Source organism: Anolis sagrei, chromosome 3 (genome assembly GCF_037176765.1).
Source record: "Anolis sagrei isolate rAnoSag1 chromosome 3, rAnoSag1.mat, whole genome shotgun sequence".
Classification (NCBI taxonomy): domain Eukaryota; kingdom Metazoa; phylum Chordata; class Lepidosauria; order Squamata; family Dactyloidae; genus Anolis; species Anolis sagrei.
In genome coordinates this window covers 68184499-68208355 of record NC_090023.1, presented here as the reverse complement: position 1 = coordinate 68208355, position 23857 = coordinate 68184499, and the positions used below count along the sequence as shown (strand labels likewise).

The 23857-nt window shown below is 37.8% G+C and overlaps 1 protein-coding gene across 1 annotated transcript in view; it reads right to left on the bottom strand.

Moving 5' to 3' along the window:
• Positions 1-3508: 3508 nt before the first annotated feature.
• Positions 3509-23857, bottom strand: part of BACH1 (BTB domain and CNC homolog 1) — a 31375-nt gene continuing 11026 nt past the window's right edge. The window contains exons 2-5 of the mRNA XM_060770452.2: positions 20987-21284; positions 13677-15044; positions 9225-9431; positions 3509-6760 (exon numbers count right to left, since the gene is read on the bottom strand). Coding sequence (XP_060626435.2) covers positions 6299-6760; positions 9225-9431; positions 13677-15044; positions 20987-21226 — 2277 coding nt within the window. The 5' untranslated portion in view covers positions 21227-21284 and the 3' untranslated portion in view covers positions 3509-6298. The remainder of the gene's footprint in view (positions 6761-9224; positions 9432-13676; positions 15045-20986; positions 21285-23857) is intronic.

Below are 23857 nucleotides of genomic sequence, written 5' to 3'. Positions count from 1 at the left end.
ATTGGTAATAAAGCTTCTGTTAAGACACTTTTTCCCATGATAACCTTTTCAGGAGTGAATCTCTCTTGCTAAGGGTAGATTTTTCTTACTTCCTGGATGTAACTTGGGGAGTGCCTGTATTCGTTTTTTTAAAAAAATGTCTTTATTGAGATTTTCTTATTACATGTTAAAATAGGTAGGAAGGGCTGTATTAGTTTGAGCAGGGCTGGAATCTCTGTTTGGCCTGGAAATGAGAAAGTCACACAGTCAGCTTCAGAGAAAGGCACTGGAAAATATAGAATCATAGAATTGGAAGAGACCTCATGAGCCATCCAGTCCAACCCCTTGCCAAGAAGAAGGAAAATCGCAATCAAAGCACCCCTGAGAGATGGCCATCCAGCCTCTGCTTAAAAGCCTCCAAAGAAGGGGCCTCCACCACACTCGGGGGCAGAAAGTTCCACTGCTGAACAGCTCTCATAGTCTGTTCTTCCTAATCTTCAGGTGGAATCTGAACAAATCTTACCAAGGAAACCCAGTGATAGCTTCACCTTGTTATTGTGTGTTGGTGGTTGTGTGTCCTCAAGTTGTTTCTGGTCTATGGCAACAGCAAGGGGATCTTATCATTGGGTTTTCTTGGCAAGATTTGTTCAGAAGATATTTGCCATTGCCTTCCGCTGAGGCTGAGAGTGTGTAACTTGCCTAAGGTAACCACAGTGGGTTTCATGGGCATGCAAGGATTCAAACTACAGTCATAGTCCAATGCTCAGACCATTACACCAAACACTGTAAGTCAGAAATGGCTTGAAAGCACACAAGAAAAAAACTCCTAAAGTTACTAAAGTTCATAATAATTTATTATTAGTAGTTTAATTTTAATTGTTTTAATCAATATTTATGTTTTTAACTATACTGGGCATATTTTAATCTGGAAATCGCTTAGAGCCCAGTCTTAGATAAATGGCATAATTTTGATGATGATGATGATATAGAAGAGTATCATTGTTGAGTCACTTGTCTATTTCTGCTGTGTTGGGCTCTATTAAGGACAGCAAACTCTTATTTAAAATATATTCAATTTAGCTTACAAAAAAGAAAATATATATACAGGACTACTAATTTTGGATATTTCACTGTTCGATGTGATTATGGTCCTGCTTTTACACACAGCTTTTTTAATAGTTGATATCTTAAATGTATTCTCATTTTGAGCCTGTATTTTCTTCTCTGGGTTTAGTTAACAGTGCTAAAGGAGCACATGGCTTGTCCAGCAGGCACTGTTAGTAAGTGTTTGCTGCCACCTATTGTTCAAAGACAATGGAGAATGCAGATACACCAGTAATTACGAAACATTATTTACATAGAATGTTTTTTGTTAAGTCAAGGTATGTCTTCTTATGCACTGAAACGTGCATACTAGAGTATGAAATAAAGCACAACCTTTATGTACAACTACATTGGTATCGCGAGGATGTTTTAATAAATAAATTAGCAGGAAATTTTAGGAATAGAAAAATACATGTACAAAAAGAATTATACAATATGATACTTGCCATATTGAGAAGTCCCAAATTCTCATGTCCCCTACAGTGATCTACACTGTAGAATTAATGCAGCTTGACATTAGTCTTTATCTCCAGAATGAAGGAGAACCACTGGTGAGCACCCTTTCGGTTCAGCTGGCTCATTATGAAATCAAGAGTAGCATTGTCTAGCCCATATTTTATATGCTTCTTTTGTAATAATAATAATAATAATAATAATAATAATAATAATAATAATAATTAGGAGACCTTGTCACCGGACTTACTGACATCAATGTATGCTTCATCCGCATCATTCCCTTCCATCTATCAAGCTTGTAACGCTATTGAAAAAAATGTAAGTTTGGCATGACTTGTTTTTGAGAAATTCATGTTGGTTTTTAATGATCACAGCATGTTTTTCTAAAATGCTCTTGTTACATCTCGAATAGATAACTGCAATGCACTCTACGTGGGATTGCCTTTGAGGACTGTCTGGAAGCTCCAAGTAGCCCAATAGGCAGCAGACAGATTTCTCACTGGAGCAACAAACAGGCATAAATGCCTAAAGCCAACTGCTAGTCCTAAAGAAATTAGACCCAATGAATCCCACTGCTATATGGCAAGTGAATAGATGTGGATGCCTATGAGTCAGTTAGTATATTTGACACAACTATAACTTCAATTAAGAGTTTAAAAAGCCAGGTTGGTACTCTCAACAGACTCCTACATTTTGCAAGGTAAGGACAGCATGTTTGCTGGGCCTACATTCACTGCATCTTATGCACACAAAATGCTAATTAGCATTTCACAAACACATGAATCTGAAATTCACCCAGGGCAGAATCTTGGTTGTTCTGATGGCCTTCCACATTTAGACTCAATCTGGGGAAAGGGGGAGCTTATTTCAAACATTATAAGGCAATTTTGAAAGTAATGTATAATTTTGTTGTTAACCGCCACCAAGACGAATACAATTTATTTCGATCCTAAGAATGAGAGCCCTGTTCAGGTTTTCCAAAGTCAGAGTCATGGCTTATATAAAAATATATTTCAGATAATTAAATAAACTCACAGATTTAGACATGGATACTTTTTTTCCTAAGCAAGGTGGCATCTAGTTCTAGCTACATTTGAGCTTCTGCTCTAGTTCAGATGTAATTATACTTGCTGCATTATATGGCTCAACTAAATTAAAGTTGGGCTGGTGTACTTCCATCTCTTTGTGAACCACCAAAGAAGCTTCACCTGTTTTGAAGCAAATTACAGTTCCCTCTTATGCCTTCAGGAACAGGAGTTTGTTATAAGTCAGGATCAAACTATGGTTTCAGATACTGGCTTGTTCTCAAGTTAAAGAACAAGCAAAGTTCACTTCCCCAGGTTTAGGTACATTGTCAGATTGAGATTCACTAAAAAGCTGAAGTAACAAGTCCCAATATCCTTGAACCACTCAAGAGGAAGGAAATGCAGAAATGACTGATCCACTTAGGAAACCAGCACCTCCTGTCACATCTGCACTAGGTGTTTGAACATACCCTTATCAACCACATTTACAGAAGCTAGATAGGACAAGTAAGAAGGTTATTAGAGAACTTACATTCAAACTTATTTTCCACTGATTAAGCTGACACTTCAAGTCTTCTCTCAGGTTTGTATGATCCAAAATGTAATCATTTTTTCTGTTTTCTGGTGTTTGCCACCAATTCAGTGTTGACTTATGACAACCCTATGACTGAGACTTCCATTTTCTACTCTACTCAGGTCTTTCAATCTCAGGATGGTGGCTTCTTGAGTTGATCCCTTTCCAATGTGATCTTGCTGCAGCTTTTCACTTTCACAATGAGTCATGTTGTCTCACGATGTGTCCAAAGTGAAATTGCTTTAGTTTAACTATCTTCTGATGGGAGGCCTCATATGCTGTTTTGCATTTAAACCATCTTGTAAAATTCCAGTAAGAAAAGATGTTTATTTCTTCTGGTGGTAAAGAATGAGACATACACCACTTGAAGTTTGCTTTTAGAAGTTTTATTCCAATTCAGTAATATTTGCTGTTTTAATATATTATATAAACTGTATAAATAATGTTATTTCCAGAGTTCAGCTTTAGTAGTACTAAATGAATCAAATAGTATGCATCAATTGTACACTGCCAAACTTTTACAAAAATGAAGACCTTCTTAAGAAAGGATAGTGGTTTTTATTGCATTAGAAAACACTGGACTATGAAAGATATAAAATCAATTGTAAATAATTCAGGGGGTCTTTTTTTCTTTTTTTTTTTACAATCCTTATGCTGATCTATTGTTAGGACTTCTAATGTTCTGTTCAAAATACATAAAAATTTTACATGCCTTGATGCAAATATTGTATATGTCCAAACCAAATGTTGTTAGCTGAAATTGCAAAACAGAAGTTTTACCTGAGATTCTTGTATATTAAAATTTCCACTGATGTCCATTCTTAATATCTGCAAGCGGGTAATATATTGTTTCAGTGTCTGCATGCAACCTGAAATATCACTGTACAAACTTCCCAAGAGGTAGCTGAATGGGTCTTAAGCCACCTCAATTCCCCCCACCCTAATCTCCACTGCCCACAATCAAATCTAGAAACTAGGCATATTTAACAATTCCTATAAGAATTTGAATTGAAATGAGGATTCCAATTCAGATGCAAAATATTTATTAAGCAAGGCTCCCTTTTATTATTTTCCTGGGCAGTGATACAGTCTTCCTTGTGTCTTATTGTTTAATTTTGTGAAACAAAAACTTGAATCAAGACTGTTCCTTTCAACTTCAGCACTAGTCAGTCCACAGATATGAGGTGGCAAATGCATGGCCATCCAGATATTCTTGAAGTGCAACTCCCATCAGCCCTAATGAAAACAGCCAATGAAGAAGGATGGGAGTTGCATTCTATAACATCTAGAGGACCATAGGACTCCCACCCATGACATATGCAGAAAATCTAGTTTCTAGAGACATTGTTCAGAATGCACAGTGTTGATACCTATGATTTTCAAAAACAATAATGTCAATATTACAACCTTTCAAAATAAAATTAAACTCAGGGTACAGATAGGGAGTGGAGAAACTGTGGCTGTTCAGATACTGTTGAATAAATTTGGCACTGCAAACTGATTTGTCCAAAAAGAACGGGGTGGAGAAATAGGAAAGTACTGATTCCTAGAAAAAATGGCATGTGTCCCTGCTAAATGCACACAACACCAAACAAAGAAAAAGAAAAAGGTCACCGAAATCTGTGTTAAGAATCAGTCCCTAAATTATCACAAAAAAAGAACATAAGTAGAAGAAACAAAATGAACTTAGAAAGGAACTTCCACAATGAAGTCAAAGGTCTGTACACTGTAAATTCTTAATGCTAATTTCTGAATGATTTTGAAATCACTCTATGAGGTAGTGTAGGTTTCTGTAATACGTGCTGGTTATTAAAGGTACTGTTCAGATGATGCATTTGACCAAATGTTCACCATGTATGTTTACATTACATTTTCTAAATGTAAGTTTATTTTTATAGAAATGTAATCATTTTAAACTAAATCAATATTTTTGCATTTTAGAGGAGATAGGAGATTCACTATTCTAAACTTCTGCAAAGTAAACAATTACAGAAAGAAGATCGTATTCCAAACAGAGATATAAAACTGATGTCTGTACTGAGGTAGGAAGTGAAGAATTCCATTGGCTTTTACAGTCTGTAAACCAGCATAAGTGTTTTGAGGTTCAGTAGATAAAGCTTCTGTTGTTAAGAGCAGTTGTTAGTATAGATTTTCCTGTAAGTACTACAATGCAGAGCAGCCTATAGTAAAATGATCTATTTGCTTATTTTATTAGCTAAAGTTGCTGATGAATCAAAGTGGCTCATTTCTAAAAATAAAATAAAATAAAATAAGAAAAACAGAAGTACATGCCATTGAAAACTGAGTTTGAACAGTTAGTTAGATTTACCCATAAAAGTATAAATTTGATATAATAGTTTTCAAATATAGGTGAACTGGTCCCACTATCAATGGTAAAAACTGAGATCCTTCAAAAACACTTGCTCAGTATGATTCTCTGTATGACAACTGCCTATCAAATTTGAAGCAGGAAGTACACATTTCCATGATTATGGAAATGGAAAGGCATAAATCTGTTAAGAATCGGCATGGTCTCAAATGTGGAGCTTGTTTCCAAAATGGACCAAATCCATAAAAATTGAATAATCAGTTATAAGTGGCAGTACACTACTGGTTAGGAGTAGGCTATCATGTACAGATCAAATAAAAAAAGTATCAAATCACTTTGGTACTTAGTTTGGAAAATTGCTTTTTACAGTAAAAGAATGCATATCCTCAGCACGATTTTTTTCAATTCCTTTAAAATTTGTTCAGATGAATTTGGTACCTTCTGGAAATAAGCTTCACAACTGCAATGGCCTCACATTTCAAAAATGTGAGCTTTTACCATATTTCTTTGTTTTTAACACACCGAACTCAAGAGTTCTAGGAGCATTAAATATGTGAAAGGTTTTTATTCAATGCACTTGCAAGTGAAAGTATCTAAACTTCAGGAATTCCCTTTTGCTTCTGATAAGGCATGTTGCGAAACTAGGACAGCATTTTCGCCTAATAAAGGTATTACCGCCATATGGATTTTGATATAACTGCTTAAAAGAAATTATATGTGAAAGGGAATGATGCATAATTAAAAACAAATCCATATGCCTATATGGAAAAGTCTACCTTTCTACTTAATGACTAGTGCTTCAATCCTGCTAGGCTGAGTTGGATAAAAAGATTATTCATCTGTAGTGCATTTATCAGTCATCTGTTGACAAAAATCTGTTATACCACTACTACTTTGCACACACTGCTCTAAACACAAGGTTTTGTCAGCTATCCTTACTGGAACTGGACACAATTCTTGCACTTGATCATATCCTGCATCAGATGCTCCTTTTACATGCTGATAACTGGAACTCTGCTCATTAGGAGATGCAACAGAAAGACCAGCAGATAATTCAACACACAGTGGCACTGCAGGCATGGTATCAGAAGGCTCTGATTGTTTCCTCTCTGGAATAAAAAATGAAAGCGGGCAATCCAAGGAAGAATATTTTGCAAGAACCTGTATTTGCTCGTGACTCAGGGCTGCTTCATTGCATACTTGTTTACAAAGTCCTGTCAGATTCTGCTTTGTTTCCACCAGTGTCGACAAGATGTGCTTGTTCTCCTTCAGCAAGTTCTCTTTTTCATGTTGCTGCAGGAACACAAAACAGAACTAAGTTCAATACTTTCCTATGTTCTGAAAGACAGGTTTTTCTAAAAGCAAAGTTATATTTCACAACTTATCTGCAGCTGTTTTGAATAATGTGACAACAGATGGCACTAGGTGGCATTATGTAAACACAAGGAAATGTGTTCGCTAGGATGCTAAGAATACTATATATGTGACTGTTTAACATCCAAGCAGCTTTCAGGTAATTTAATATAATGGGTTGCATTTCTAAAAGTGTGCTGCAATGTGATTCAACTCTCAATATTAGAGCAGGGGTCCCCAAACTCTTTAAACCAAGGACCAGTTCAGTCCCTCTGACTGTTGAGGGGGACAGACTATAGTTTGAAAAAAAAACATGAATGCACACTATACACACTTAACACATCTTATTTGTAGTGTACAAAAAACCCTGAAAGGATACAATACTTAAAACGAAGAATAATTTTTACCAATATTTCAATGGGTCTGCTTTGGGCTGATGAGATAGTCAAGTTAATTAAAATTGTTGTTGTGTGCCTCCAAGTTGTTTCACTCTATCACAGAGTTTTCCTGTCAAGATCTATTCAAAGGGGATTTGCCTTTGTCTTCATCTGAGGCTGAGAGAGTGTGACTTGGCTAAAGTCTCTCTCTTCCTCTTTCCCTTTCCCTCTTTGTTGTCTTTCTCCCCAATTCCCTTTCTTGCTTCAATTCTTGCCTCTTTTCTCCTTTTCCTCCCTTCCACGGTGATGTGTTAAGTGGGGACAACGTAAAGGAAACAGGGTGGTAGGAAGGGGATGGTAGAGGTACAGGAATGGTGGTGGGGGGCAGATAAATGACCTTGTTGGGCTATAGTTTGGGGATTTAGAGAATCTGAGGTATTAGGAAAGGAATGTTACATGTCGAAGACCCAGTCAGTGAACAGTGTTCTCACAAACACTCACATTTCTGGAACAATTTTCTGTCATAATTTGAAAACGATATAACCTATTAACTATTAATGTTCCTGACAATTTCTGTCACTTGTAACATAATTATTTCCTTTCAATCAGTCATACAGATTGTGTATACTGAATCTCTTCTAGGGAGTCATGCCAACTTATAGTTATATTTCTAAAGAAATGGGCTACCATATCTTTATTGTTTGAACCTTTTTAGAAATAGAAATAAAAATGCAAAGAAAACATTGATCTTCCAATCTAGATTAGGGTCTATCTCTGCTTCTGGGAAAGTATGTACTCAGAGGAAAGAGCGCTTGCTACATCATTACTACAAATGACTCAGCGACTGCTGCACTAGGCAGGCTTATGAATCATTCTCTCACAAAGCAATTTATTCTGTTGTCAGGCAACCACATTCCAGAAGTCAGGGGCAAATATAAACCCCAGATACAACATTCTTTCAGAAGCTAAAATACACCAGAACTATAGTTTCGTGCACATTTTTCAATATTTCATCCATTTAGATAGTTCTTATCAGCCAGGTTTTTATCTCCTATAATAAACCCGAGAAAAGACTTCTTGAAAAACTTTATCTTACTCTACCAGCAAAACCCCCTGAAGGCAATTATCTATCCAGATAGATCAGGTTTTTAGTTGCAATTGCTTTACTATGTCTGAGAACATAAGTGTTTTTTGTTATCACCAGCATTAATTGTTTTACCTGACTATTGTTGACGTATTATTTATTTCATTTTAAATGCATATATGTTATGCTCTTAATGGATGTAAATGTAGTCTAAAAGAGTTTTAAATGAATACAGTACAAATGGGCATGCACCAGCAGGAGTGTTAACATGAGATGAAATAAAAGCATTACAACTACAAACCGCACTCCTCTTCCACTCTAATAGCTGAACTACATTTACTCACTATCTTGGATACAAAACAACTACCCACAAATCTCTCTCAAACACTCATGTGAAAATATGTGGCAATTTTAATTTTGAGAAGTGCTAATAAACCAATTGGCTCCAGCAGCAATGGATAATGAATTTATTTATTTATTTATTTATGCCACATGGTGCAAATGTAACTTGGACACTAGTGTGGCTATAGACAAAGCCTTCTAGGCCACCACTACAGTTAACATTACAGAAATTTCCTGACACAGAAGCAGCACAGAATATTATTGTACTGAAGCTACTGCTCTGACTAGCCAGACAGAAAAGATTCATGGCCAAAGAGATATTCCATGGAATTGGAGAGAAGTGCTCTTATTGAGGTTGCCAACTAATCTTTGAAATGCCCTACTATTTTCAATGAAGCCCTCCCTTTAAATGTTTGCAGGCAAGTCATTGTTCACTCAAAATTTCTCTATAAGGAAGTGAGGCTGGAAATCTGAGAATGCTGAAAAGGAACAGCAAATATATTTACTTACAACCATGTTCAAAGGAATTTAAAATGATAACAAAAGTGATATAAATCAGGATTAAATCAAATTTTGAATCTAAAAATCTCCCAATACATACCAGTTTCTCTATTTCAGATTCAAGGTTTTGAATGCAATCTAACTTTCGCTTACGACAGCGCTGTGCTGCAATTCTATTTTTACTCCGCCTTCTAATATCATGGATACAATCCAGCTCTTCTGGTGTCAATTTGTGCATTTTCAGAAATGACTGAAAGTCATTTCTAGAAAGTGAAATTATCTTCTGTGGATTCATTGGCAGCTTTATCTGGAAAGTAAATATAGTTTTAGATGCAGTTCTGAATCATAATATTTGCATATATTATTCTGTTTGAAATAGAGAACCCATATTCTAATATAGTCACTGATGGTGAGCTGAGCAACTTGTAACTTTTCAGATATTAGACTAAAACATCTATAATCCCCCACAAATAGCTATCCTAGATATGACTGACAGAAGTAGCAGGAATTTAGGTTACAAGTCTATGATTTATCTGAGCAACCCTAAGATCCAAAATAAAATAAAAAAACTTCAAGACTTGTTTTCCAACCTCTATAAACTATAGAGCTTTTCTTAAAGTTACAACATTGCCAAGCATTCTAAAACCCACCTACAGGTTAGCAATGATAATTAAAACACTTCTTTTCCTGAATCTTGGTGATACACTAAAATGGTGGTTGAATTTTTTCAGGATCCCAACATACGCTAATCTCAAGCATGTTATCCCTGCACTTTTTCATAGCTGTTGTGGCATAATTTTTTCATTCCTCTGTGTTACTATCTATGCCTGCTGACAAAAACCATTACACGATTCTTTATGGATCTAACATTCAAAGCACAGGGTGAGAAGTGATGTTCTGACTGTCAAGCTTACCATAGCAAGACATTTCTGTGAATGTATGTCGTTTCTATTGCATCCATTTTGAGGACTTTAAAAAATAACTATATGGTACTTTAAACATCACATGAAATTTTACAGCAGTTTCAAGGTGCTACAGCAACTTATAAATAGCAGAGATTTCCAAAGTTGAAGGTCTTAGGGCTTGGAAGTATTAAAGTAGTGAAAATCTAGTGTAAAAGAAAAATACAGATCTGTAGCTTACTGCCATAATCGGTAGGATAGTTGTAAGGGTATTAAACTAGACATATCATTATTCAACTTGCTGATTTGAACACATTCTAAATTAGAGGGAATTCAGCAGTCATTGAAGAGAAATGGTTGGAAGAAATAAAATTCTGATCCAGGTTGCTCTACTTCATGACAGAGGAGAACGATCTGCACATTCTAAAAATGGCTGGAGGAGCAATCCACAACTAGGTGAGGCAGAAGACTCAAGGTTTCTATTCTGTTTTATCTGTTCACTCTTCTCTCTTCCTCAACACTTTCATTTTTCTGCCTTGTCAGCCAGTTGAGTTTTTCGAGTTCTCTTCCTCTTTCCTTTCTCTAAAGCAGTGGTTCTCAACCTGTGGGTCCCCAGATGTTTTGGCCTTCAACTCCCAGAAAGCCTAACAGCTGGTAAACTGGCTGGGATTTCTGGGAGTTGTAGGCCAAAACACCTGGGGACCCACAGGTTGAGAACTACTGCTCTAAAGCTAAGTATGAAATATGGGTACTGATTTGACCAAAAAAGCCCAAAATCTCAAGATTTAGATGGCTTAAGAGAAGTCTGCTTGCCATCTGAGAAAAAAAGAAATAGCAACCAGAGGACAAAGTTATTTCAGAAGCACCCCTCAAGACTGCAAGTATGCAGGAGGTTTGTGTGGAAGAGAAATTATGTCTATATACTTCCAGAAAGAAACATGGTTCAGAGCAGGCTCAAGACAGGTTTGTTGTTGTTCATTCGTTCAGTCGTCTCCGACTCTTCGTGACCTCATGGACCAGCCCACGCCAGAGCTCCCTGTCGGCCGTTACCACCCCCAGCTCCCTCAAGGTCAGTCCAGTCACTTCAAGGATGCCATCCATCCATCTTGCCCTTGGTCGGCCCCTTTTCCTTTTGCCTTCCACTTTCCCCAGCATAATTGTCTTCTCTAGGCTTTCCTGTCTCCTCATGATGTGGCCAAAGTACTTCAACTTTGTCTCTAGTATCTTTCCCTCCAGTGAGCAGTCGGGCTTTATTTCCTGGAGGATGGACTGGTTGGATCTTCTCGCAGTCCAAGGCACTCTCAGAACCTTCCTCCAACACCACAGCTCAAAAGCATCGATCTTCCTTCGCTCAGCCTTCCCTAAGGTCCAGCTCTCACATCCGTAGGTGACTACAGGGAATACCATGGCTTTGACTAGGCGGATCTTTGTTGCCAGTCTGATGTCTCTACTCTTTATTATTTTATCGAGATTGGACATTGCTCTCCTCCCAAGAAGTAAGCGTCTTCTGATTTCCTGGCCACAGTCTGCATCTGCAGTAATCTTTGCACCTAGAAATACAAAGTCTGTCACGGCCTCCACGGTTTCTCCCTCTATTTTCCAGTTGTCAATCATTCTTGTTGCCATAATCTTGGTTTTTTTGACGTTTAGCTGCAACCCGGCTTTTGCGCTTTCTTCTTTCACCTTGATTAGAAGGCTCCTCAGCTCCTCCTCGCTTTCGGCCATCAGAGTGGTGTCATCTGCATATCTGAGGTTGTTAATGTTTCTTCCAGCAATTTTCACCCCAGCTTTGCATTCATCCAGCCCCGCACATCGCATGATGTGTTCTGCATACAAGTTAAAAAGGTTGGGTGAGAGGATGCAGCCTTGCCGTACGCCTTTCCCAATCTTGAACCAGTCTGTTGTTCCATGGTCAGTTCTTACTGTTGCTACTTGGTCCTTGTACAGATTCCTCAGGAGAGAGACAAGGTGGCTTGGGATGCCCATCCCACTAAGAACTTGCCACAATTTATTATGATCCACACAGTCAAAGGCTTTAGAATAGTCAATGAAACAGAAGTAGATGTTTTTCTGAAACTCCCTGCCTTTCTCCATTATCCAGCGGATATTGGCAATTTGGTCTCTCGTTCCTCTGCCTTTTCTAAACCCAGCTTGAACACCTGGCAACTCTCTCTCCATGTATTGCTGGAGTCTTCCTTGCAGGATCTTGAGCATTACCTTACTGGCATGAGAAATAAGGGCCACTGTACGGAAGTTTGAGCAGTCTTTCGCATTTCCCTTTTTTGGTATGGGGATATAAGTTGATTTTTTCCAGTCTGATGGCCATTCTTGTGTTTTCCATATTTGCTGGCAAATGGCATGCATCACCTTGACAAGGTAGCCAATAAATATTCCAAAATTAGTTTTCAATTATTTAAATCCAATGATATCCCAATTTTTGAAAGAAAAAAGACCACCAGGAAGGGGGAAGAGGAAGCAGCAGACTTGGGAATATAGTCAGAAATGTTATTATTGTTCACAGGTTCCAAGAAGAAATTTATATTTTGCTTCAGGAAATTATTGTTTAAAAAAAAGAGCTTCAAGCAAGGGCAAACCTAATGCAAAATTGGTGGTTTATCTTATAATCATTTATCTATCTATCTATCTATCTATCTATCTATCTATTTAGAGTATTTATATTTCACCCTTCTCACCCCACAGGGGACTCAGGGTGGATTACAGTGCACATATACATGGCAAACATTCAATGCCATAGACACACAACATATATAGACAGATACAGAGGCTATTTAACATTCCAGCTTCATGAGGGTATGGTTTTATTCCACCAGGGGACCTATCACTTCACCATCCACTTGTGACACCGATGGAGTACTTCTTCATTCTTTTGCACGCTGCTGGAGACTTTTATGGTGTCATAAATTAATTAAATTAGCCTCCCCGCAAATGGTTGCGAGTTTACTCTGACCTGGGCTAGCTTCGAACTCATGACCTTTCGATCAGTAGTGATTTTAATGCAGCTGACTCCTAACCAGCTGCACCACAGCCTGGTCCAGCATGTGGCAACTTTATCTAGATGGCTATTTTAGAAGTATCCTTAGTTGTAGAGGAGAGGGACATACGTTAAAGTTAACACAGACTATGATGCAGAACACAGCCAAGAATAGTGGGTTTTTTCCCCCTCTCACCCTCCATTTTCAGATGCTACATGTCTTGCGTAAACTCAATTACTCAAAGAAAGCCAATTAATAATAATAATAATAATAATAATAATTATTATTATTATTATTATTATTATTATTATTATATCCTGCTTTCTCCCTTCACTGGACCCAAAGCAGCTTAGAACATATTAAAATCATAAAAACAACAATCCATATAAAAAAATCCAAACCAGTAAGACAATAAATAAGTATAAACATCTTAAAATGAGCAATATAAAGCCAAGCTGATCTCAAGATAATTTACTTTCAGACAAATGTGTTTAAGATTGCAAATTATTTAAGACACATAGCTGTCACTCAAAATAACTTAACTGCATTTAAAGGAGAGTGAAGGGAAGAAAGTCTTAATACTCCTTTTTTAATTTGGGAAGAGAATAAAAAGGGTTATCAAACAAGACATGAAATGAATGCTTTGTACAATCTCACCTCACATTCTTGTTCTCTGGCAGAACAGGATTCACTATCGCCCTCAGTATCAGTTTCAGAGTCTTCTTCCAGGTTTATCACACAGGGATAAGAGCATTGTTCAGGTTGTGGTTCTGAAACACAATCTCCAGACTCAGTACTGTTTTCATTACTGAGGTTACTGATGAAAGGGCAAGTAACGGAGCTCAAAGTTGCAAAAGTTCTTGGAGGACCATGCTCAGGGCTGTCACTAATCTGGATGCATAACCAAGGACACTCAGTTTTCTTTTCAGAACAGCCTTGCTCTGAAAATTCTTTCACTGAGGCAGGAGACAGGTTTACTGGGCAGGCTGCATCTGTGCTGTAAACATCACTCCAAAAACCTTTTGCAAGTTGTTCAGCTATCTCCCTCTCCACACTGCTGCGGTTGTTAGGTGAAGCACTATTCATGTCTTCTCTGTCACACAATTGAGATTTCAAAGGTGAGCTCTCCTCAATGCTTTCACCAACAGGTTGGCAATCCCCAAAATTGCTGGTGACAATTCCATTTTTTTCTGCTACCTCTGAACTGCTCTGCATGCCTCCTTGCATACAATATTGATCATATGGATTTAAGAAAGAAGCAGGACATGCTCCATGAGTGGCAATGGAAGAATTGTGGGGATCAAAAGCACAATCCATTTTCTCTGAAGCAGAGCCAATGCTTTGGAATACAGAGACTGTTTCTTTCAATAACTCTTCTTTCTCATCATCTTCCATTTTTACCTGAGCATTGGCACATTTTGAATCTGGATGCACAGCTACACATTCAAGGGGTTTTTGTATAGCACCACTTGCAGTTGCATCAGTTTGTTGAATGCCTACAGCAGACGTTACCTGAATTTCTTTAATACTTGAACTAGACTCAACAACTGGGATTTTATCAGTTCCTAAAGCTTTTTGAAACTTCCTATATTTGGGACATTGGGTCTCTAAACCAAAGAGAAGTCCCTTTTCTGATACAGATCCACATGTCTGGTTAACATTATCATGCAGAAGAGGCACTTCTGCAATTTGTTCAGTTTTGGAGGCCTTCAACTGAGGGTCTTGAATGCATTCATTTTGTGAAGTATTTCCATCATCTATTTCTAAATCCCCATCATCTGCTGCATCTATTTTACAGTACTCCTTCTGACAACGTTGTTTACAACATTTCTTTTTTTGGTATTCCAGTCGGTCTGGTTTATTGTCCAGAAACTTGAATTTGAGAAACTGAAAGCAAGATTCTTCAATGTCGTGTATTCCCAAGAACTCTGCACACTTGCATACTTCAGCCACATTGTCTTTGTCCAAAATAAGTTTAGAAGTATATGCAAACTGAAGCAAAGGGTCAAATCCCTTCAGTGTGATCTATTGAATAAAAGAATGCACATTAGGATTCTGCTCCCCAAAGACTGTATGAAAATATACATATATGCAATTTATAATAAATAATAATAAAACCTTTATTTTTAACCCACCCTCTCTCCATGGGGACTCGGGATGGCTTCAAAAGTAATCACTGACCTCCAACAATATTAGTGTGCCATGATTAATACTGCCTGAAAATAATCAAGACTTTTTTGGCCTCCAGGCTGCATCAAGAGTAGTATAGTGATTAGATTGTGAGTTGTAATACTAACACTCTATTCTGTTTTTCCAGATTTCACCAGGAATGCTATGCCCAGTTCTGGGCACCACAATCCAGGTAAGAGTGACCAAAATTATAAAAGGTCTGGAAGTTGTGTTCTATGAGGAGTGGCTTAGGGAACAGGATACGTTTAACCTGCAAAAGAGGAGGCATGATAACCATGTTTAAATATCTGAAATGATGTCACGTTGAGGGGTCAAACTTGTTTTCTGTGGATCTAAAGATATAGAGCAAAGGATTCAAATCACAGAAAAAGAGATTCCACCTAAACATTAGGAAGAATTTTCTGATTGTTCTGATTGTTCAAATAGTGGTCTTTGCTGCCTTGGATTGTGGGGGAGTCTCTTTCTTTGGAGTCATCTCCATATTATAAATTCTGTATACTGTACATTCTTGTGTTACCAGGTTAAACAAAAACTTTATTTTTTAAAAAAAATCTATTGACTTCTGAAGAAAAAGATATATGGTGAAATTTTATTTTTACTACTGTCCAAATCAGTATTTTTGATCCAGAAGTATTTGCACACATTTTATACTACAAATCTATTTCTACACCCAAGGTATACCTTATACCTTTGTTTGTTTTTAAATCATCAAGCTAAATTATATATTCTTAAGCAACCCTGGAGACCAGATTTTGAATTGATGCTATGATTCTATAAAACTCACTGAGTGACTTTGGGCAGGTCACACTCTCTCAGCCATATAGGAAGGCAATAACAAACCTCTTCTGGACAAATGTTGCCAAAAAAGCCCTGTGATAAGTTTGCCTTATGGTTATCATAGGACAGAAATTAAAGCACACAGCAGCTGCAACAGCTGCAACAACAACAACAACAACAACAACAACAACAAAGCAAACATGATAATTCTGGGAGATATCTCAGGGAACAGAAATAAAAATAGAGGTGAATATGATCCCGTTCTTTGTTTCCGTGTGCCCTTAAATTTCAAACATATACCATTACGCATTGGAAGAAACAAAGGTTCTTTAGAATTAGAATGCAGGTTGAGTATTCCTTATCAAAAGTGTTTTGCATTTCTTTAAAATAACAACAAAAAACATTGGAATACTGGGACATACATAATGAGGACATTTGGAGATGGGACCCAAGTCTAACATGAAATTTATTTATGTATCATATACAGTTCATGCACATAGCCTGAAAGTAATTTTATACACAAAAACTTTAACATTAGATGGTGAATGAAACAAAGTGTATGCTGAGGCACCATACAGTAAAAGTCTCCATATCACAGCCAGCCATGTAGACAATTATGTATTTTGTAATATTTCAGATTATAGAATTCCAGATAAGGGATATTAAGCCTATACCTGTATTTACATATATATATATATATATATAATTTTATACACAAAAACTTTAACATTAGATGGTGAATGAAACAAAGTGTATGCTGAGGCACCATACAGTAAAAGTCTCAATATCACAGCCAGCCATGTAGACAATTATGTATTTTGTAATATTTCAGATTATAGAATTCCAGATAAGGGATATTAAGCCTATACCTGTATTTACATACATATATATATATATATATATATATATATATATTTCATATATACCATATACACATAGACGGAAGGTAATTTGATACAAAAAATTAAATAATTTTGTGTATGAATAAAAAGTTTATGGATATTGAACCACCAGAAAGCAAAGATGTCATTATTTCAGACATCAATGTGAATGAATTTGGATTTAGGACCATTATGTCTTTTAGAATGCTGGATTAGGAATGCTCAACCAGTACTACAAATTTCACCTAATCAGAACTGGAAAATTCCCTAGCAGCCTCACCTTATAAAACTTTACATTATAAATAGAATCACTGAAGGACAGATATTCCAAAAATGATGACAACACACTACATTTCCTTTTAGCTGCAGTATCTGATTTTAAGAAAAAACATGTTGTCAAAAATAGACTTGACTGAACAGAAGAAAACTGTTTTGCAGTTATGCCTTCTCTAACCAGTATATAATACATAACAAGACCATATACTTAATGTTCTACAGTGGCAGTGCTTATGTACAGCCCTGTTTCTTAAACTGCCGAAATGGAAACACTGTGGCTTGAACAGTGCTATCACACTATTCCTGTTGAATGCCACAGCTCAAAGATAAAGCAAAATCCAGTTCAGCACTAGATGGTTTAATCTTTATACAAATGAAGCATCTAAAATATGCAGGTTAGGGATCAGATACAAGTCACAGCTTGCCTAACAGATAATAAATACACAGACTAACCATTTTTATCTGACTGAATATAATACCTTTTTCCATATTTATAGAGAGATTGGTTTATATCAAAGATAGCCAGGATTGGCAAGTTGCCAAGTCTCCACTGACCTTGCATCACTTATATCCTACCTTTCTTGGGCTGAATGCAAGATGACATATATAGTATTGTATTTCTTCAATTCTAAGATGCACCCTCCTCCACCACATATAATCATCTCTAAAAACAGGGGAAGTCTCAGATTGGCAGGTGCCTGTATGTGTGTATGTAAAGCATTTTTTTCCTATTGGTGATACTGAAATTAGTGTGCACCTTACAATCAACAGTGTCTTAGAACAGAAGAAATATGTTATTTGTGTTCTTCCAATCAGTATTACCTAGACTTAGGCTTGCTTCATTTCACTATGTATCTCTTTTCAGACCTAAATAAATCCTGCTTTGACAAGATATTACCATAAATATATTTGAAATTAAAACTGTCCACCAGGAAGAACACTAATAAATACACACAGGGAAGCTTTTCCAAGATTTGCTATCTAGGTTCTTCTTGCTAAAGGCAAATTTGTCACACAATGCTGTCAAGGTCTTATACAAGAGTGGGATGATACAAACTTCCCCTGATGATGCTGCAGGGTACTGTAAGCATGATGATGCACTTGTGTTGCTTTGCATTAGATATCGAATCAACATGAGCAAAAAAAAAATTATGTTGGTTCATTGGTCATTAGTTAATTAGGTAAGAGGACAGCAAAGGGTCACAGTGAGACAGGGTGCTACACCAGGAAGCAATGACACTAAATATGATTAAATGAGACTAAAGAGGACTGGCATTTTTCTCCTTTTATAGTAAGAAAGTAACTCCAAGTAGTGACAAAAATGGAAAATCAAAGCCCAGGAGTTAGAGGAAGTCCCTGCAGGAATACATATCATTTCTTGCCAGTTTCTGTTCTTCTTGCCAGTTTCAAAATTAATACAAGTGGTTAATCCAGAAAATTGATGATATGGCAATTTAGGCATCATACAGATTTCAATATGGCTCTTGCTTCTCACCTCATTGTAAGCACATCACAAGTAATCCAGTCTCTCTCACACTTTCTGTCTTTGACAAGGGAGGATTAAGTGAATGATTGTCTGGATTTCTGACAAAAACTCATCATTTTTCTTTTCTTTACAAGCTTCCTCAAACGAGAAAGGGAAACTTGTCAAAGAAACATCGACATATTCAGTAAAGAAATGTGTGTTTTCTTTAATGTTTATCCTTCTGCAAACAGGCCAGAGGCAAGGATTTCTAATTTCTTTGCTCTCAAGAAGCAGCAATACTTTGGGAGGGGGAGACTCCAGTATAACAATTAAATTCAGATGAAAAGAAACTGAAGTACCATATTTTCTGGCGTATAAGACGACCTCCAACTTTTCCAGTTACAATATAGAGTTTGGGATATACTCACCGTAAAAGACTGCCCCTCTTCCAATGTACCCCAAATTAAATTTAAAAAACATCAGATTTCAATATGGCGATTTTCCTATTACCTTACCTTCTCCTCTGTCTCTCAGATCTCGCACATGCCCACCTGTACAGCTTCACTGCAGTCCTCAGGAGTGAGATCTGAGAGGCAGAGACGAGGTACGGTAACAAGATACAAGGGTCGGACGGGTGAAAGAGGCATATTTTTTTCTCAGCACAGTGCTGCTCTATCTCTTTTTCCATACCCTAGGTGTCCCGGACGTTTGCAGCTTGTTCCACCCTCCACTTACACCTTCCCGGTGAGGCGCCCCCTCACCTCGTCATTGGGACCACGTTAAGTCACTTATTTCCATGAATCCTGGTGAATGGGTTTTCTTCTACCATACTTGTACAGCGCCACCCTTGCTTTCATACGGTCGCCGCATACGGCGGGCATGTGGTCACAGCTGTTTTTGAGCTCACCCACCATATGCAGCGACTGCAGATTCTCCAGTCAGAAGTTTCAGCATCTGCCCATATAAGACGACCTCCGACCTTTGAGAAGATTTTCCTGGATTAAAAAGTAGTCTTATATGCCAGAAAATACAGTAGATTTTTTTATGAGAGTCTGTTGTCGAGTCCCTGGTGGAATCTGAAAGCTTTCTCTTGGCCTCAGTATTCCAGAAAATATTACAGAATTAATTTTTCTCTGATTTTCTGCTTTTTCATGTGGAAAGGTGCTTTCTCTCATTCATTCCCTTTTGCTTCACTTCCTCAATACCATTCTGGAACTTCTCAATAGCTAGTTTCCATATAGTCCATGGAATATATTCCTCCTTTGTACCTCCCCATCAGAGAGTTTCTGCACACTTCCTTTTCCAAAGTGAGATGCTTTTCAAAGAAAAAGGAAGGTTTACACTGTAAATTGATTGTGAAATTAGAAAAAGGGGAAAGGCAACTTCAAATTCATTTCAAATTCAACCACACTTCTCTCACACATTTTGCATTCCTCACCCACACTTCTATTGCACATTCTCCTTCCAAGAGGGAAAGAAATTTTCATTTCCATTAAAAAAACTTTGGAAACTAAGGCTTTCCCCTTCACAACTATACAGCTGACTTTTTGAGATAAGACGAAAACAGTGTCCCATAGCTTTATTAACTCTGGTTCAGAAAATTGGGGGGGGGGGGGGGTTATTTAATTTTCAAAAAAGGACATCCCAGGGGATTCAAGCTTACAAGGATTGTCATAATCTGGTATAGAGATTTCCCAACATTTCATGTTGGTGACATCATTTTATACATGCATCATTTTACCTCACTTTAATTCAGTATGTGTATGATTTATTTATGTCCCAGCATTGAATGTTTGCTGTTTTTATGTTTTGCTCCACCCTGAGTCCCCTTCGGGGTTAGAAGGGTGGAATATAAATGCTTTAAATAAATACATAAAGACATAAATTGTAATAATGAAATGTATGGGGACACAACATATATTGTGAAAGTGTGTGTGTGCGTGTGTGTGTGTGCGTGTATATATATATATATATATATATATATATATATATTGCTTATTTTAAATATACTCAGAAACTTCTCATTATGTTCATGCAACACACCAAGACACTGCAGCCAACACACTAATGTGTCACAACACACAGTTCGGAAAGCTCTGTTCTGTACCATTAGCCTTTGTCTTTAGCTCTGTGACAGGATTAGGCTACCACTAGCTGGGTGAAAAGGAACTCAGTATATGTTTCAAGGCACTTTTATTATATTTTTTGCTTGCAAACAGAAATAAAAGTAGCCCACATGGGCACAATGCATGGAAGCCCAATAACAGTACTATGTATATTAGTCTGAGCAAGACTGAGAGGAACACTTAACATGAAGTAGGCAACAACAGATAAGAATGTCTACATTGGAACTGTGGATAAACTGCAGGAGCACTTACTTCTTCAGGTAAAGTAATGATAAGAACTGGCTCCGATTGAACCACAATTCTTGAACGAAAATAGACACTGCAGGCTGCAAGCACAGAGCGATGGGCCCGAAAGCGTTGATCCTCCACTAAGATGGTAACATCGCAAAGCAGATCTTGCTTTCTCTGTTCGTTAAGACTCAGCAGGACGTTGGAACTGTGCACTGATGACTCAAAAGCAAAAACAACACTGTTCTTTTCGCTTAAAGGCATTCTGTATAACAACAGTTGATGAAGGTCTCAGAGGGAAACATGCTTTCAGTCTTCACACCTGACATAAATGCAAGAAACAAGTTTCAAAATGCTTAATAAAATCAAATAAAGTCTTATTGTACCTTTAAAAAACAGGAAAATTACACACATACATAAAACACCAACAAAACTCAATAAAACTGAGCTCATCAACCAATGGTGGTAACTGCTGTAAATGTGGCCGGGACAAGGGAATGGGATAAGGGCGCAGCTGTTATCGTACATTAATACCACTTTTGCCATAGCATCATCCCATGGAGCCTTTGAGTGGTATTTATTGATGCAAATATTCTACATAAATCACAAAGCTACGTATCTCAGCATCCCACACATTCAGCTTCAGTGGATGCTGTATATTATGCCAAAGGGAGATATTTTTCTCTAGCTTTTTTCACATTATGTATAACTCTATACACCTCCATCATTTTCCGCCCCTTAGTTAAAAATCCCCGACTTTTCTTCATAAAGAAGTTGCTTCAGTCCTTTGATCAACCATGCCCTACAACCTGCTCTACGATATACTTTTGTGGTGAAGTGATCAGAATTATACACAAGATTCAAGATGCAGTCCCATGGATTTTAAAAGGGCAGATTGGCAATGGTATATTTATTTTTCGTTCTCAAACCAATTATGTCAACAATTAATTTGCCTTCTTTGATAGCAACTGCACATTGAGCTGTCACCCTTATGGAGCTCTAGCCACAGTCCTAAAGTAACTTTTTTTGACCAGTCACTGCCATAAGTGCATATGAGATATTGATTTTTTAAAAAATTCTCAACAGGTATCATTTTACACTTGACTCTCTAATTTAATTTGCTATCTTCTTTCCCAGTCTCCCAGTTTGTTGGAGCATTTGGATCTCTTCACACTCCATTTTTGTTGCTCAAAGGGAGGAGCTCAAAGGGACGAACGTCGTTAAGGGTTAGGGCTTCATTAAGGATGGGGGGAAGGTGCATCATGAGGACGGCTCTGTAGATGGAACAGACAGAAATGGGATATATGGTCACTCTCCAAAGGCACATTGGAAGAGCCAAGGTTTTAAGTCTTTCATAAAGGCTGCTAGGCTGGGGGTCTTGCTTAATCTCAACAGGTAGCGAGTTCCAGAGCCGAGGGGCTCTCTCCCTTGTTCCCACAAGTCATACCTGTGATGGAGGAAGGGGTGAAAAGAGGGCCTCCCCAGAGGATTGAAGAGATTGTACAGGTTTATGGTAGGAGATGCGGTCACGAAGGTAGGCGGGTCCCAAACCGTTCAGGGCTTTATAGATGATAATCTGCACCTTGAATTGGGACCGGAAAATGAACAGCAGCCAATGGATCTCCTTAAACAGGAGGGTAGACCTGGCTGCCGAACGTTGGACCAATTGGAGTTTCCAGGCCATCTTCAAGGGAAGCCCCATGTAGACTGCATTGCAATAGTCCAGTCTAGAGGTAACTAAGCTGTGGACCACCATGGTCAAGTCAGACTTCATGAGGTAAGGTTGCAGCTGGCGCACGAGTTTTAATTGTGCAAAGGCCCTCCCAGCCACAGCCGACACCTGTGCATCAAGCGTCAGTGCTGAGTCCAGGAGGACCCCCAAGCTGCGGACCTGTGTCTTCAGGGGGAGTGCAATCCCGTCAAGCACAGGTAGCCACCCTATACCCCAGGCAGACATGCGACTGAACTGGAGGACCTCTATCTTGTCGGGATTAATCTTCAACTTGTTCACCCTCATTCCTTGGATTCTGGTGCAAAAGAGTAGTGGAGTTGGGTGTCATCTGCATAGAGATGGCACCGAACTCCAAAACTCAGGATGGCTTCTCCCAGCGGTTTCATGTAGATGTTAAATAGCATCCTATTACTCTAAAATTGTATCTTCCTCCTAGACTACTGTGGTAATCTACAACTGATTGTCCTGAACATACAGGACAATCGGTTGTATGAGCTATGAAATACACACCAGTTAGTTCAAATGAAACAGGAAAATGAAGATCAGAAAGTCATCAGTTTAGGAGGTAGAAGAGAACTGTAAGGAAAGATAAAAGGCATAGTAACATAGGTCCAAAAGCGGACATTTGCTGATAGACCTGATTCTGTTCATGAAATCAGGAGAGGAGCAATCTCCTGTTCACACAAGTACTTCTCCAATTCTTAAAGATGCCTGTTATATACTTACTTTTTAAAAAATGCATCACAAAAGCCAAACACAAAACTCTTCATATTGATAGTAGACAGGACATTCACTAAAGAAACTGAAAAAAGGAAGTGCTAAACTGCAGAAGATACAAATTACAACTCCATATTGAATTTCTTTTGCCTATGACAGAAGCTTCATAAATCCAACTTCAAAAAGGCTTCTAATTAGCTCTGTATCACTTTCTATTTTGCCAGTCACTTACTCTGAGAAACAGAATTTGCAGCCCTTCTGTGCTGATGCTAAAAGGATCTGTCCACAACTGTACTAGATAAAGAGGACAAGCACCATTTCTCTATTAACCTCCCTCCATATTTGTGTAACACAGGGCTACATTACTGCAACATTATCTTTGTGAGCCACCTTTGAGTACTTTTCATAGATTTAAACTGGTGCAACAGATAGTCGTTTACTTCCTG